General features: G+C 38.0%; 1 protein-coding gene across 3 annotated transcripts in view; it reads left to right on the top strand.

Annotated features, from left to right (window-relative positions):
* The window catches only part of COL12A1 (collagen, type XII, alpha 1), a 124,763-nt gene that overhangs the window by 31,246 nt on the left and 80,372 nt on the right, over positions 1-13,145 (top strand). For 2 of the 3 annotated variants that reach the window (XM_011965823.1, XM_011965824.1), the window contains exons 13-14: positions 2,965-3,237; positions 12,246-12,518. The exons of the other annotated variant lie outside the window; for it this stretch is intronic. In XM_011965823.1, coding sequence (XP_011821213.1) covers positions 2,965-3,237; positions 12,246-12,518 — 546 coding nt within the window. The remainder of the gene's footprint in view (positions 1-2,964; positions 3,238-12,245; positions 12,519-13,145) is intronic. 3 annotated transcript variants of the gene reach the window in all.

Genomic DNA, 13,145 nt, shown 5'->3' with positions numbered 1-13,145 from the left:
AGCTGAGATTGTACCATTGCACTCCAGGCTGGGCAACAAGAGTGAAACTCCATCTCAAAAAAAAAAAAAAATAATAATAATAATAATAATGATAGTGATCAAGAGTTAAATTTCCATAGTCCATGAAGTCTGTTTCTAGAAAAAGATTTAAATGAAAGATTAGGTACCAGTGTGTAAATTACTTACAACTAGAAGAGACCTGGTTGTACTACTTAGCTGTGTGACCTGGAGTAAACCTTTAACCCCTCTGGGCCTTAGTTTATTCATCTATAAAGAAGGGATGATTATCCTCCCTCTTTCCTCCCAGAGTTATTGTTGAGATCAAACAGGAGAATGTAAGTGAAACTCATTGGAAACTGTGAAATACTATATGTCTACAAAATTCATCAAGAGGACATAGCTTATTAACTTTAGATCTGATATCTAAAAGCCTCTTGGTATACTCAGGGTTGGGGGGGTTGGATTGGTTCCAAGACCCCTGCATATACCAATATCCGCTGCATATACCAAAGTCCTCTCATACTCAAGTCCTGTAGTCGGGCCTAGGGAACCTGTATATATGAAAAGTCGGCCTCTGCATATAGATGGGTTTTGCATCCTGTGAATACTGTATTTTTTGTCTGCATTTGCTTGAAATAAATCTGCATGTAAGTGGACCCTCACAGTGCAAACCCATGTTGTCAACTGTATAGCTTTAGTATTTCAAATATAATCGGTGACACAAAAGTTTTGGAAAAAATAGTAGAAACAGAAATTGCCTTAAATACACAGACATAATCCAAACAACAAAAGCATGTGATCTTTACAATCTGGGGCAACATCCAGAATTTTGGAGAAATTTGTCCTTTTCTTTGGACCTTTTGAAGTTCTGTTTCTCCATATGCTTTCCACGAGCTTTTAGCATAGGTTGCTCATAAGATATTTTTGGAGGACAAACTTTCACTCTTTATTTTTTACAGGATAGATATAGATTGTATTTGTGAACATTTATCACTCTCCCTCCTTCCACTGCATCACTCTCCCATCTGCCACTGCTTCACTCTCCCACCTCTCACAGCATCCCTTTCCCTCCTCCCACTGCATCACTCTCCCTCCTCCCACTGCATCACTCTCCCTCCTTCCACTGCATCACTCTCCCTCCTCCCACTGTATCACTCTCCCTCTTCCCCCACTGCATCATGCTCCCACTGCCCACTGCCTTCCCTCCCACTGTATCACTCTCCCTCTTCCCACTGCAATACTCTCCCACCTCCCACTGAATCACTCTCCCTCCTTCCACTGCATTCCTCTTCCTCCTCCCACTGCATTTCTCTCCCCCCACTGCATCACTCCCCCTCCTCCCCTACTGCATCATGCTCCCACCACCCACTGCTGTCCCTCCCCCTGCATCTCTCTACCTACTCCCACAGCATCCCTCTCCCTCCATCCCACTGCATCTCTTCCTCTCTTCCCACTGTATCTCTCTCCCTCCTCCCACTGCATCCCTCTTACTCCCTCTCACTGCATCTCTCTCCCTCCATCCCACTGCATCTCTTCTCCTCCTACTGCATCCCTCTCCCTCCTCCCACTGCATCTCTCCCCCTCCTCCCACTGCATCTCTCTCCCTCCTGGCACTGCATCTCTCTCCCTCCCTCCCACTGCATCTCTCGCCCTCCTCCCATGGCATCCCTCTCCCTCCTCCCATTGCATCTCTCACCCTCCCTCCCACTGCATCCCTCTCCCTCCTCCCACTGCATCCCTCTCCCTCCTCCCACTGCATCCCTCTCCCTCCCCCACTGAATCCCTCTCCCTCCTCCCACTGCATCCCTCTCCCTCCTCCCACTCCCTCTCCCTCCTCCCACTGCATCCCTCTCCCTCCCTCCCACTGAATCCCTCTCCCTCCTCCCACTGCATCCCTCTCCCTCCTCCCACTGCATCTCTCTCCCCCCCACTGAATCTCTCTCCCTCCCTCCCACTTCATCACTCTCCCTCCTCCCACAGCATCCCTCTCCCTCCTCCCTTTGCATCTCTCTCCCTCCGTCCCACTGCATCTCTCTCCCTCCTCCCACTGCATCTCTTTCCCTCCTTTCACTGCTTCACTCTCCTCTCTTCCCCCTGCAACCTAGCTCAATAGTCTGTTCTGCTACAGAGGCTTTCTCTTTTACCTGCTTTCTTCCTCCTGTCTTCCATTGGTGAAGTGTGACTACTTCATTGTTTTTCTCTCTTGCTGAGAGTCTAGGGCTCTTTGTGCTGGGCACCATAATGTGACCCAATACCTCTTCATCTTTCTATTTTCTGGAGTAAAACTGGCTGGCTTTTATATGCTCAGTGGAGAGTGACATAGGACTCGGTTCCTTAGGAACCTTCAAAGAGGACATGACCAATCTACAAGGAAAGTCATGAAATAGCAAACATCACAGCTACAAAAAGATGGGGTGGTCCCTGGGGATTTGTACCCAAGGCTGGGTCTCACTGAGCTGTTTTTTTCCTCTTACTTTTTTCCCTCTAGGGACAGCATTATGTTTATAATTTATCATTTTTATTATGTCAGAATTAGTTCCTGGGTGTTACCTTTAGATATTCATAGCATTACACTGATTAACTGTTTTTACTGAAGATTTCTTAAAGGAATTAAAGTCTGCATTGTAATACTAATCAACACGTATACATTTTATAATGCTTTCTTCCACTTTTAAGGAAATACAGGGAAACTATCTTATAGGAAATATTCTAACATGAAATATTTTACTTGGAAGATTTTAACCTTTGTAAAAACAGAAAAGGGACTGGATATCTTTCCCCTTGTTTCTACTAACATATAGGGTCTGATTTAGCTTTGTTGGCTAGTAAACAGTAAAAATTGTCATAGTCTCACCCAGGGTATAAATTTGTTGTAGTGCACATGCGTATGTAAAGTAATGAAATGTTTTTCAAGTCATTTTATTAAATAATGGGTTTTGATGATGTTGTCATTTTTTAATGAAGTTAGAGGGAATCCAAGAGACTTAAGAGTTTCTGACCCTACGACGTCTACTATGAAATTATCTTGGAGTGGGGCACCAGGAAAAGTGAAACAGTATCTCATCACATATACCCCAGTGGCAGGGGGTGAAACTCAAGAGGTCACTGTGAGGGGAGATACAAGCAATACGGTGCTGCGGGGATTGAAGGAAGGGACACAATACGCCTTATCTGTGACAGCCTTGTATGCGTCTGGGGCTGGAGATGCCCTCTTTGGTGAAGGAACAACACTTGAAGGTAATTACCATCATATTTTCTGAAAATCTAGGAACTTGTTTGTGGTGCTGCCTCTAGGAAGCTTAAAATGTTTTCAGAGAATGAATCTAGAAGTGTGCAATCCTTTCTCTTAAAAAGAATGTATATTGAAAAATAAATAACCATAAAGCTCTCTGTTATTCAGAGATGTAGAATGTAAGCAGCTGAAAAAATTAAACTTGATTAAGAAGTGCCTTGGGGAGCTGGATGCATAATAAGGCCAAAGAAATGTGTTTATAATTCCATGGGTTGGTTGAAAGGAGAATAGGTGTATGACATTCAGAGGGGGAAGGGACCTTGGGAAACATCTATGTAAAAAGGTTTGGATTGCCCAAGTTTATGCAGCTAGTTCTATCTTTCTGGTCCAGATAGGTACCATTTTCTGACTTCCATTCAAGTGCTCTTTTCATTCACCATGCATAAAAGCTCAAGAAATATAAGAACTCAAGTTTCTATTTGTTTTCTACGTAATTTCTGAAATTCTGTTCTGTATTAAATGTTCAAAGTGATTGTGATAAAGTACTTAGTAAGAAACATCAGCAATACTGGAGCGGTTTCCTTGGCTCTTTAGAGTTAATTGTTAGAGACCTTTACATTTTTTAGGATCGTTTGAGATATAATCACAGCTCAGGTTTAACTTAACACAGCTACTACATGAATACTGTAAGGGAGAGAAAATACACATCTAATTAAACCGCAATGAGATTGGATTGTAATGCTAAAAATCCCATGATGTTGACTCAGTCCTGTAGTTGGGGGCCTACATGGACTATCAGCAATAGCTTTCCTTCTGTTTATCATTATATTTTATATGGCTTATTTTAAATGATTATAGGAAGAAAAGGAATCTGAAGTATCTTCTAATATGAAATCACAGTGACTAAGCAAAATATCCATCAAAGCTGTTGGATCCAGGAGCTTGGAAGGTTGTAGATATTGTAATTAGTGAGACAGGACATACAATAGGCAGTTCTTAGAAACTTCAGGACTTAAGAATGAAAAACAAATAATTTAAAAATACTAATCAAAATAGTAGTGATCGGCCAGGCATGGTGACTCACGCCTGTAATCCCAGGTCTTTGGGAGACCGAGGCGGGTGGATCACCTGAGGTCAGGAGTTTGAGACCAGCCTGGCCAACATGGTAAAACCCTGTCTCTACTAAATACAAAAATCAGCTGTGCATGGTGGCGCATGCCTGTAATCCCAGCCACTTGGGAAGCTGAGGCAGGAGAATGGCTTGAACTCGAGGGGAGGAGGTTGCAGTGAGCTGAGATTGTACCATTGCACTCCAGGCTGGGCAACAAGAGTGAAACTCCATCTCAAAAAAAAAAAAAAAAATAATAATAATAATAATGATAGTGATCAAGAGTTAAATTTCCATAGTCCATGAAGTCTGTTTCTAGAAAAAGATTTAAATGAAAGATTAGGTACCAGTGTGTAAATTACTTACAACTAGAAGAGACCTGGTTGTACTACTTAGCTGTGTGACCTGGAGTAAACCTTTAACCCCTCTGGGCCTTAGTTTATTCATCTATAAAGAAGGGATGATTATCCTCCCTCTTTCCTCCCAGAGTTATTGTTGAGATCAAACAGGAGAATGTAAGTGAAACTCATTGGAAACTGTGAAATACTATATGTCTACAAAATTCATCAAGAGGACATAGCTTATTAACTTTAGATCTGATATCTAAAAGCCTCTTGGTATACTCAGGGTTGGGGGGGTTGGATTGGTTCCAAGACCCCTGCATATACCAATATCCGCTGCATATACCAAAGTCCTCTCATACTCAAGTCCTGTAGTCGGGCCTAGGGAACCTGTATATATGAAAAGTCGGCCTCTGCATATAGATGGGTTTTGCATCCTGTGAATACTGTATTTTTTGTCTGCATTTGCTTGAAATAAATCTGCATGTAAGTGGACCCTCACAGTGCAAACCCATGTTGTCAACTGTATAGCTTTAGTATTTCAAATATAATCGGTGACACAAAAGTTTTGGAAAAAATAGTAGAAACAGAAATTGCCTTAAATACACAGACATAATCCAAACAACAAAAGCATGTGATCTTTACAATCTGGGGCAACATCCAGAATTTTGGAGAAATTTGTCCTTTTCTTTGGACCTTTTGAAGTTCTGTTTCTCCATATGCTTTCCACAAGCTTTTAGCATAGGTTGCTCATAAGATATTTTTGGAGGACAAACTTTCACTCTTTATTTTTTACAGGATAGATATAGATTGTATTTGTGAACATTTCTTCTTTATAAGGAGTATCTTGGAAATAATTTAATAGTTTTTCTTCTGGTTGTGCCTTTTAACCTTCTCGTATTCATTTGTGCTTTCTTGCTTAAAAAATATATATATATATTTATGCTCAGTAAAAATCTTCCCAATTCTAAAAATTAAGGCATTTTTTGCCAAGAATAATATATTAAAAATTGCATTTAACAAAATGTACTTTTTAATTTTACAGGAAGCACATTCTACTAGGCTGTGATTTTTGTAAGCCAGATGTATAATTTGTTTATCATATTATATCTCTTCACAAGTGGTATCGAAAATCTATCAACTTGTACGCATGTGTGAGTGTACACACATGCGCGTGTCTTTGATCAGAAACAATCTCTAAGGGAAATACATAGATAGTAAAATAAATTTTAAAAGCTATTGTTTTCTATTTCCTGAGAAGAAGGAAAGCTAGATAATTTGTCAGCTTGCTTAAAAAATACAGTTAATTCCTAACTAAATTGTAATAATTTACAACGGACATTTTGTTCATTTATGCTAAAGCGCTTTACTGCAGTGAAGGATTAACAAAAGGGCCTCCAGCCTGATTTTGTTAACATATTTATCCCATTGCATTATGTGTGGTAAACTTGACAAATATGTGAAAGCATAGTTGTGACTAAATGAAAATAGTAGAAGATTTTTGCCCCTGGTTATTCCATTTCATTTTATTGTATTAACTCAGCCAAATCCACATACCATATACAGGAATAGGATATGATGGTAAATGCAGGGAGTGGAAAGCCCAGAAACAGAGCCAGGCAACTGCTTTTGAGGGCTGCTGTTTTTCTAATCTGTTTTTCTCTTGGGAGAGGAGGTGGTAAGAGCAGAACTTGGAGGAATGTTTCCTTTATCCAGAGGCATGGTGTCAGCCGGCAAGAGCATTCTGTAGGTTGGACATCTTATAGATTACTTCAAATGCGTTATGACTCTCAATTCAAAAGGAAAGAAAGTTGTTGTTGTTTTGTATTTAAAAAAATATGTAGTGTGGTCTACAACCATCCCTAACTTGAATCTGTTTCCTACTACTTTTTTTGAAACGCAGCCAATGATCAGAAAATTCCCCTGTTGCTGGAAGAGAGATTTATTAGCATTGGCGTTGGGGAAGTTCATGGTTGGCTGTAGTGCTGTAGGCAATAGAGTCACAAAGGCAGAGTTTATTACTATTTCAGATCCAAACTTCAGAGGAATGTGAGCACACATCATTAGGTTTGATTTACATTGTTTTTTCCCCCCGTTGTTGTTGTTGTTAGAGCAGTTAGACAATATAATTACAAAAACACTACTGTATATGTAATCGCACTTCAAGTCTTGAAAGAACCTTTAATTGCCGCTGTTAGTGCTTGGAGGAAAATCTGTTTTTATAAATCTCTCAATAAATAATGCCCATTTTAATTCAGAGATTTACCACAAATGAATGAGAATTTCAGTTTGATAATAATATGTTTTCTTGTTAAATTTTTGAGTGTTTTTTTTTTTGGCTACAGAAAATATGACTTTTTAGAATTTCCTTTGTTTCAGTTGCTGTAGCAACCTGCCAACGTCCTAGATATGAATGGCTTCCTACAGATCAAACCAAGTGTATTCAGTTGACATTTTGTTACAATGAGGTTTTTAGCACATCTCAGGAATTCTGCATGATGTTGAGTAACATGAGGCCCTTAAAGATGGACTAAACAAGGCCTCTGTGTTTTCACTGATTTACTGCTGTCTCATAATTTGAAAAATCATACATTCTGGGTATAATAACGCTGACGTTGCCAGGGAACTTTAGCACAGTCACCAAACAGTAATTTCTATTTCCTTTTCCTGTGAATTAATTGCTTGTCAGATAAAAATTGAAATCAATGTGGAGAGGTAATAATTATGGAAGAAACACTTTTTTGCTCAAGCCAACTTTGAAGTTGAATGGTGATTTAATTGCTAAGATGTTTTTAAAAACTGTGTATAGCTTAAAGTAGCTGAGTTAGCTTATCAATAGTGAACTTTGTCCTTTGGAATGGTGGCTCTGATTCATTGGTTGTAAATCAAATGTATTTCCACATGAACATTATCCAGAAGCAGATCTTCTGTATTGCTGTGGAAAGTTGGATGACTTTTGAGCTGAGCTCTAACGGAAAAGACAAATTGATTTAGAAGAGAGTTTACATTACATTTTCAATTTAACTTCTATTTTTGAAAGTGGTATGTGAAACTCAATGAAAGCTGGCTGGAACAATCTATAAGATGAAATACAGTTTTATTTCATGATGATTAATTTTTCATGTATCATTGGCTAATTTGTGTTATAATTATATTTGAATTGGATGATAATTTGCTTTTCAGAAAGAAAATGGAAAAGGGGTAAGGAAACATAGGAAAGTTACTTAAATGAGGCATTATTTCTTTGGCTTGGTATGTGGAAAAAAGCAGTGTAGGAATCAACTCCTTCAGGATGTTCAGATCATAAGAAGTAGACCTGTCTGAATGACTTACCACAGCAGCAGCACAGAGACACATGCAAGCACACACTAGAAAAATGACTTTTGAATAGATGTAACTAAGCTTTATAATGACAGAAATGCTGAGTAGCCAAATTTCAAAACTTGATAGAGTTTTATACCTTTAAACTTATGACATTTATACCTATACTGGTACTATGCTAGGAAGAATAAAGTGTAAGGGAAACTGTCAAGATAGAATCAAAGGAATGGGAATAAAGGAATATCATCATTGTAGATGATGACTTGTTTGAAATGATTGCCAGAATTTCTATTACCAGAGAAAAAATTAATAGAGAGAGCACAGGCATATATCCAGGACAGAAGAGAGCAAGTGGTATGAGACTAAATATTATTCAAAAAAACCCTAAACAAATCCCAGCACCATAACACACATATTTGTAAACCCTGGGGCACAGAAGAAAGAGGAGGACCTCAGAAGGGAGGGAACCTCTGCTAGAGCAAAAGTAGATCTAGGTTCAGGGAAAGGTAGTGACTACCTTTCTACTACTACTAGGGTTGAAACGTCTACTAGGGTTGCTTTCTGTTCACTGCCACTGTTTCTATGCTTTCTCCTTTTGAGGAGCAGTAACCTCTCCCAGAGATGGCCTACAGACTAGTCTTCTCACATCTTTACTTCTCACTCTCTCTTTCCTATTCCCTCTTAGGTACTCTAAAAAGGGACTCTTGCCTAAACCCACTATAACCAAACTAAACCAAAAGAAGTCAGATAATTTCTTCCTGTAGTTACTGATGTCTGGAGCTCCTTAGATTCAGGACAAAAATGACAATGTATTGAACCAAGTAAATGCCTTGCTAGGTAACACTTAGAACTTCATTCATGTGAAAATGTGCTCAGCTCTTCAACAAGAGGCCATTTCCTGTTTCAGAGCCATTTCCTGTGTGTTCAGAGCCATTTCCTTTTGAGAGAAGATGGAGGGGAGAAGAGAGCAGTGAATATCCCACATGTGTCCATGGAGATGTGATAAAAAGCTTAAATCATCTCCTCTGTTCTCTGAGGGTCAGCCTTGAGATTATTTTTCCACCTAAAGCAGTGATTTTCTGTACATGGCAATATAACCACACAAAATACAAACCACCCAGCAATCCTACAGAGCATCATGTGTGTAATGATTTTGACCAGTTTACTTTCACCATACCTGTCTTTATTTTGAAGGAGCACTGCTTCTATGTGAAAGCAGATTTGAGGTTCCTTCCCACACTGACCCAGCACACCTCCCCAATAAATGCTTCTCTAGACCTCAGAGAGGAGAAGTAGAAAGAAGAGCAAAAAGGGGGAAAGAATAAAGAATTGTAGAGGTTTTGGAATCACAGGGCAGATTTAAAAGATGTTTAGAAAGCACCAGTACTTAGGTGCATCCCCAAGTATTCCAATCTAATTGATTTGGGTAGGGTCCAGCCTTTGGTTTTTCAGGCAATTCTGTTTATCGCTTCAAGTCCAGTCCAGTTATTTTGCTGCTGTGGGCCCAAGGCCCCAGGAGGTGACATAGGCTGTTGATGACCTGCTCAGATGGTTGCACACCTGGCCCCAAGACAAGTTCGGCCACTTGCCAGTTTCCATCCTGCCAACTGTACCACAGGGCGCAATCCACTTGCTTCATTTTTTGGTAATATAATGTTTGGCCAAACCAAGATCTCATGTTTTAAAAATTCAAGGGCTATACATTTACTTGTCATGAGTACAACTTATTCTCAAAATTCCTGGTTGTAACGTAACAGAATAGTCAGCCCTCCTCCCTAAAAAGAATTATCAATGTGTTTGGGGAGCAGTATAGATTTAATATTTAGGAATATTCTTATCAAACTGACTGATTGACATGTAAGAAACCCATATGAAGCAGCTTATCTTCTCAATTGTGGTGTCTGGATTGAACTATCTTTCTCCTTTCTTTGGAGTCTATGTTGCTGTGTCACTAACATGGAATGTTGTAGTGACAGTGCCTGCCTTTATATACCACAGAGAGAAACTACAATTTTTAGTGAGTTTTTTCTGAGACTGAGAACTTACTCAGTGTTCACACAAAAGTGTTGTCATGCCATTAATTAGAGCTTATAAATATTCTTTAGTTGATTTTTAATTTGCATCTTAAAAATTGCTGTTGTAGATTATTTTTAGAATATTGATAATCCTTGGGAAAGGTCTTCATTGCATTTTACTAATATTTTGTTCTAGCTTTATAGTCTTGAGAGTGTTAAAATAGTTGATTAAAATCCATAGGGAGACAAGTCTTGTGATCTTAGATCCTTTAGTTTTAAGCCCAGAAATATCTTTGTGAATGTATTTTTGCTTCAACCACAATTCTCTTCCTATTATTTTTCTCACAGTGAAATCATTAGCCTGTGTTTATGAGATTGATGTCTGTTGTCATGGAAATAAACAATGTCACAAATTTAGCGCTGTAGGAAGAAAAATAGGTTGAGAAGCAAAACCTTTGGGAAAAATAAAAGTTGAAATTGTTTTAAAATCACCCCAGTCTTAATTGGAAAGATAATTCCCACATTCTAGTTAACCTTATTTGTCTGATACTTTTTTGAAACGTCATTAATGCAGCTCATTTAAATGCAAAATTGCTTTCAAACAAGGTCATTTCACAATAGCTGTTCCTGACTACAATTGAGGAAATTTAGAAGAAAAGGCACATATTGAAAATGGTGTATATCAAGCAAACAAAAAACGTGCTGTACATTTAAAACTTACAGACTAGTTGTTGGGATATCGATTATCAAAACAGATAAAAAACAAAACAAAGAAACCCACAACCAAACCAAATAAAACAAACAGTTTAAAATTGTACTTTTATATTCCAAGTGGAGAAAAAATAAAGGTGTATGACCATTTACATAGTAAAGACACCTAAAGAAGACTTTCAAATGGGAATTAGCCTCAAGAGCTGAGGGAAAAAATTCAATGTGCTCTTAAAAATAAGTATTCTTTGTTGCAGTGAAATATGTAACTAATTTCCTTCCAGGGATGAGATGTGCTGTCAGCAGTTAAAGTTATTTTTAATGGAGTTAGAATTTTCCATTTGGGCTTGGGGTCTGGTAGGCTGCCCAGCTTCTGTTTCATTTATTTTTTCCCCTCTAAATCCAAGCATATATGATATGATTTTGTCCACCTAGATTTCTTTTTCATTCATTGTTACCTTTACTTTTTGTGTTGAAATTTAATTGTTAAATTATGACTACTTTTAAGATATTCATTTTTACTCTTTGAGTTAAGTAAAATAATAGTTTTTAAAATTCTTTTAAGAGCAATATATATCATTTGCATGAACATACAACAATTACTGGTAAGACGTATGCTGGGAAGCAGAGAGTTTTGTATTTATGTCATACTGTGGCATAAAGCCTAGTAAAGGTAGCCAATATAAAGCGACCTGTATATTTATCTTACATCTAAAATGTGGAGAGTGAGGGTTTTATTGAAAGATATCTGTGCCTCCTATTAAGTTGAGGTTTCCATATTTTTCCACTTGGGTTGTATGTTTTTTGAATGAAAGAACCAAAATTTAGTAGCAGACATTTTTGATCAGCTAGAACAAGTGGTATGTTTTATTTTGGTGACTAATCACTTTTAAGTTTTCCAGAAGTATTGGTTGTTTTTAGTTTTGTTAGGGTTAAGCTATACTGAAAGTTTACACTGCTACTTTTTAAACTTCATGAGCAAATACAAGTTTCACCAAGAAAGAGTTGTTGGAATTAAGTTTTGTAAGTGATATGAGATTGCTGCAGTTGTTGTAAATCATGCATTGAAAATGAGTTTATTTAAATTAGATCAGAGAGGAAAAGATCGTGGTAACAAAATAAAGATCTTTGTGAACAATGGGCCATGCCACAAGGCCAACTAAAATGTGATAAAATTCTGGGACTTAGATACAGTTTTTTTCCCTTGGAATTTTTTTTTTTAAAGACAAATACTTCCTCAAATTTGGATGTCAAACTTGTCCTGAAGGATAAGATTATCTAAGTAGGCATATGGGGGCAAGGCTAAGAGGTAGAAATCAAATATAATTCTAAAGTTTTATTGCATCAATCTATTCCACTGACAGAATAGGATGGACAACTCAGAAAGAAGAAATGGGCAATTTTAGACAAACTGAGTTTGAGTCCAGCAAGTCAGAATCTCTACCAGGATCAATGAATATTAATACGTAAATAACTACTAGATATTTTTTAAAAAGATTCCCTTTTAATTTCTGTTCTAGAACGTGGTTCTCCTCGAGATTTAGTTACTAAAGACATCACTGACACATCAATTGGGGCTTATTGGACATCTGCTCCAGGAATGGTTCGCGGTTACAGGGTCTCATGGAAATCACTTTATGATGATGTTGACACTGGAGAGAAAAATCTTCCTGAAGATGCAATCCATACTATGATAGAAAATCTGCAGCCAGAGACCAAATACAGAATTTCAATATTTGCCACTTACAGCAGTGGAGAAGGAGAACCTTTGACTGGAGATGCCACAACTGAATGTAGGTAACATTATGGGTGTGTTTGGGTGTGTGTTGGTGCTACCCAATAGTTATCAGCTCAAGTGACAATGCAGTTTAATCACTTGAATTTTTTTTCTTTACATGATAAATGAAGTCTGAGGAATTAGGATCTTTAAAGAATTTGGCTTTAATTCCGAGTAGGTATCTAAAAATATATCAAATCTGGAAATATCAAATCTCTTTCCACTACCTATATTTGTCTTTTTTCCTGGTGCAATGATTGACTAAGTAGAATACCCAACTACTAAAAAGACCAGAAGCTATGAAGTGAAGAGAATCCAGCCACATTTGTAAAGCTGCATGATCTTTGTCAAGAACTTAACCTTCTTTGTGCCTCAGTTTCCTAATCTGTAGAATGCAGATAATAAATCTTGTCTCTTAGAGTTGTGAGGATTGTATAAAATAACAGTATACAAAGCAGTCAGCATAGTACCTAGCCACTTAGAGATGATTGATAAATGATGGGTAGCTATTGAAACTATGATTATCATACAACCAAGACTTAACTTAGTTCTCTTTCCCTTCCTTCCTTCCTTCCTTCCTTCCTTCCTTCCTTCCTTCCTTCCTTCCTTCCTTCCTTCCTTCCTTCCTTCCTTTCTTTCTTTC

The sequence above is a fragment of the Mandrillus leucophaeus genome, unplaced genomic scaffold, assembly GCF_000951045.1.
Source record: "Mandrillus leucophaeus isolate KB7577 unplaced genomic scaffold, Mleu.le_1.0 Scaffold738, whole genome shotgun sequence".
In the NCBI taxonomy this organism is placed as follows: domain Eukaryota; kingdom Metazoa; phylum Chordata; class Mammalia; order Primates; family Cercopithecidae; genus Mandrillus; species Mandrillus leucophaeus.
This window is presented reverse-complemented; position numbering and strand designations above follow the sequence as displayed.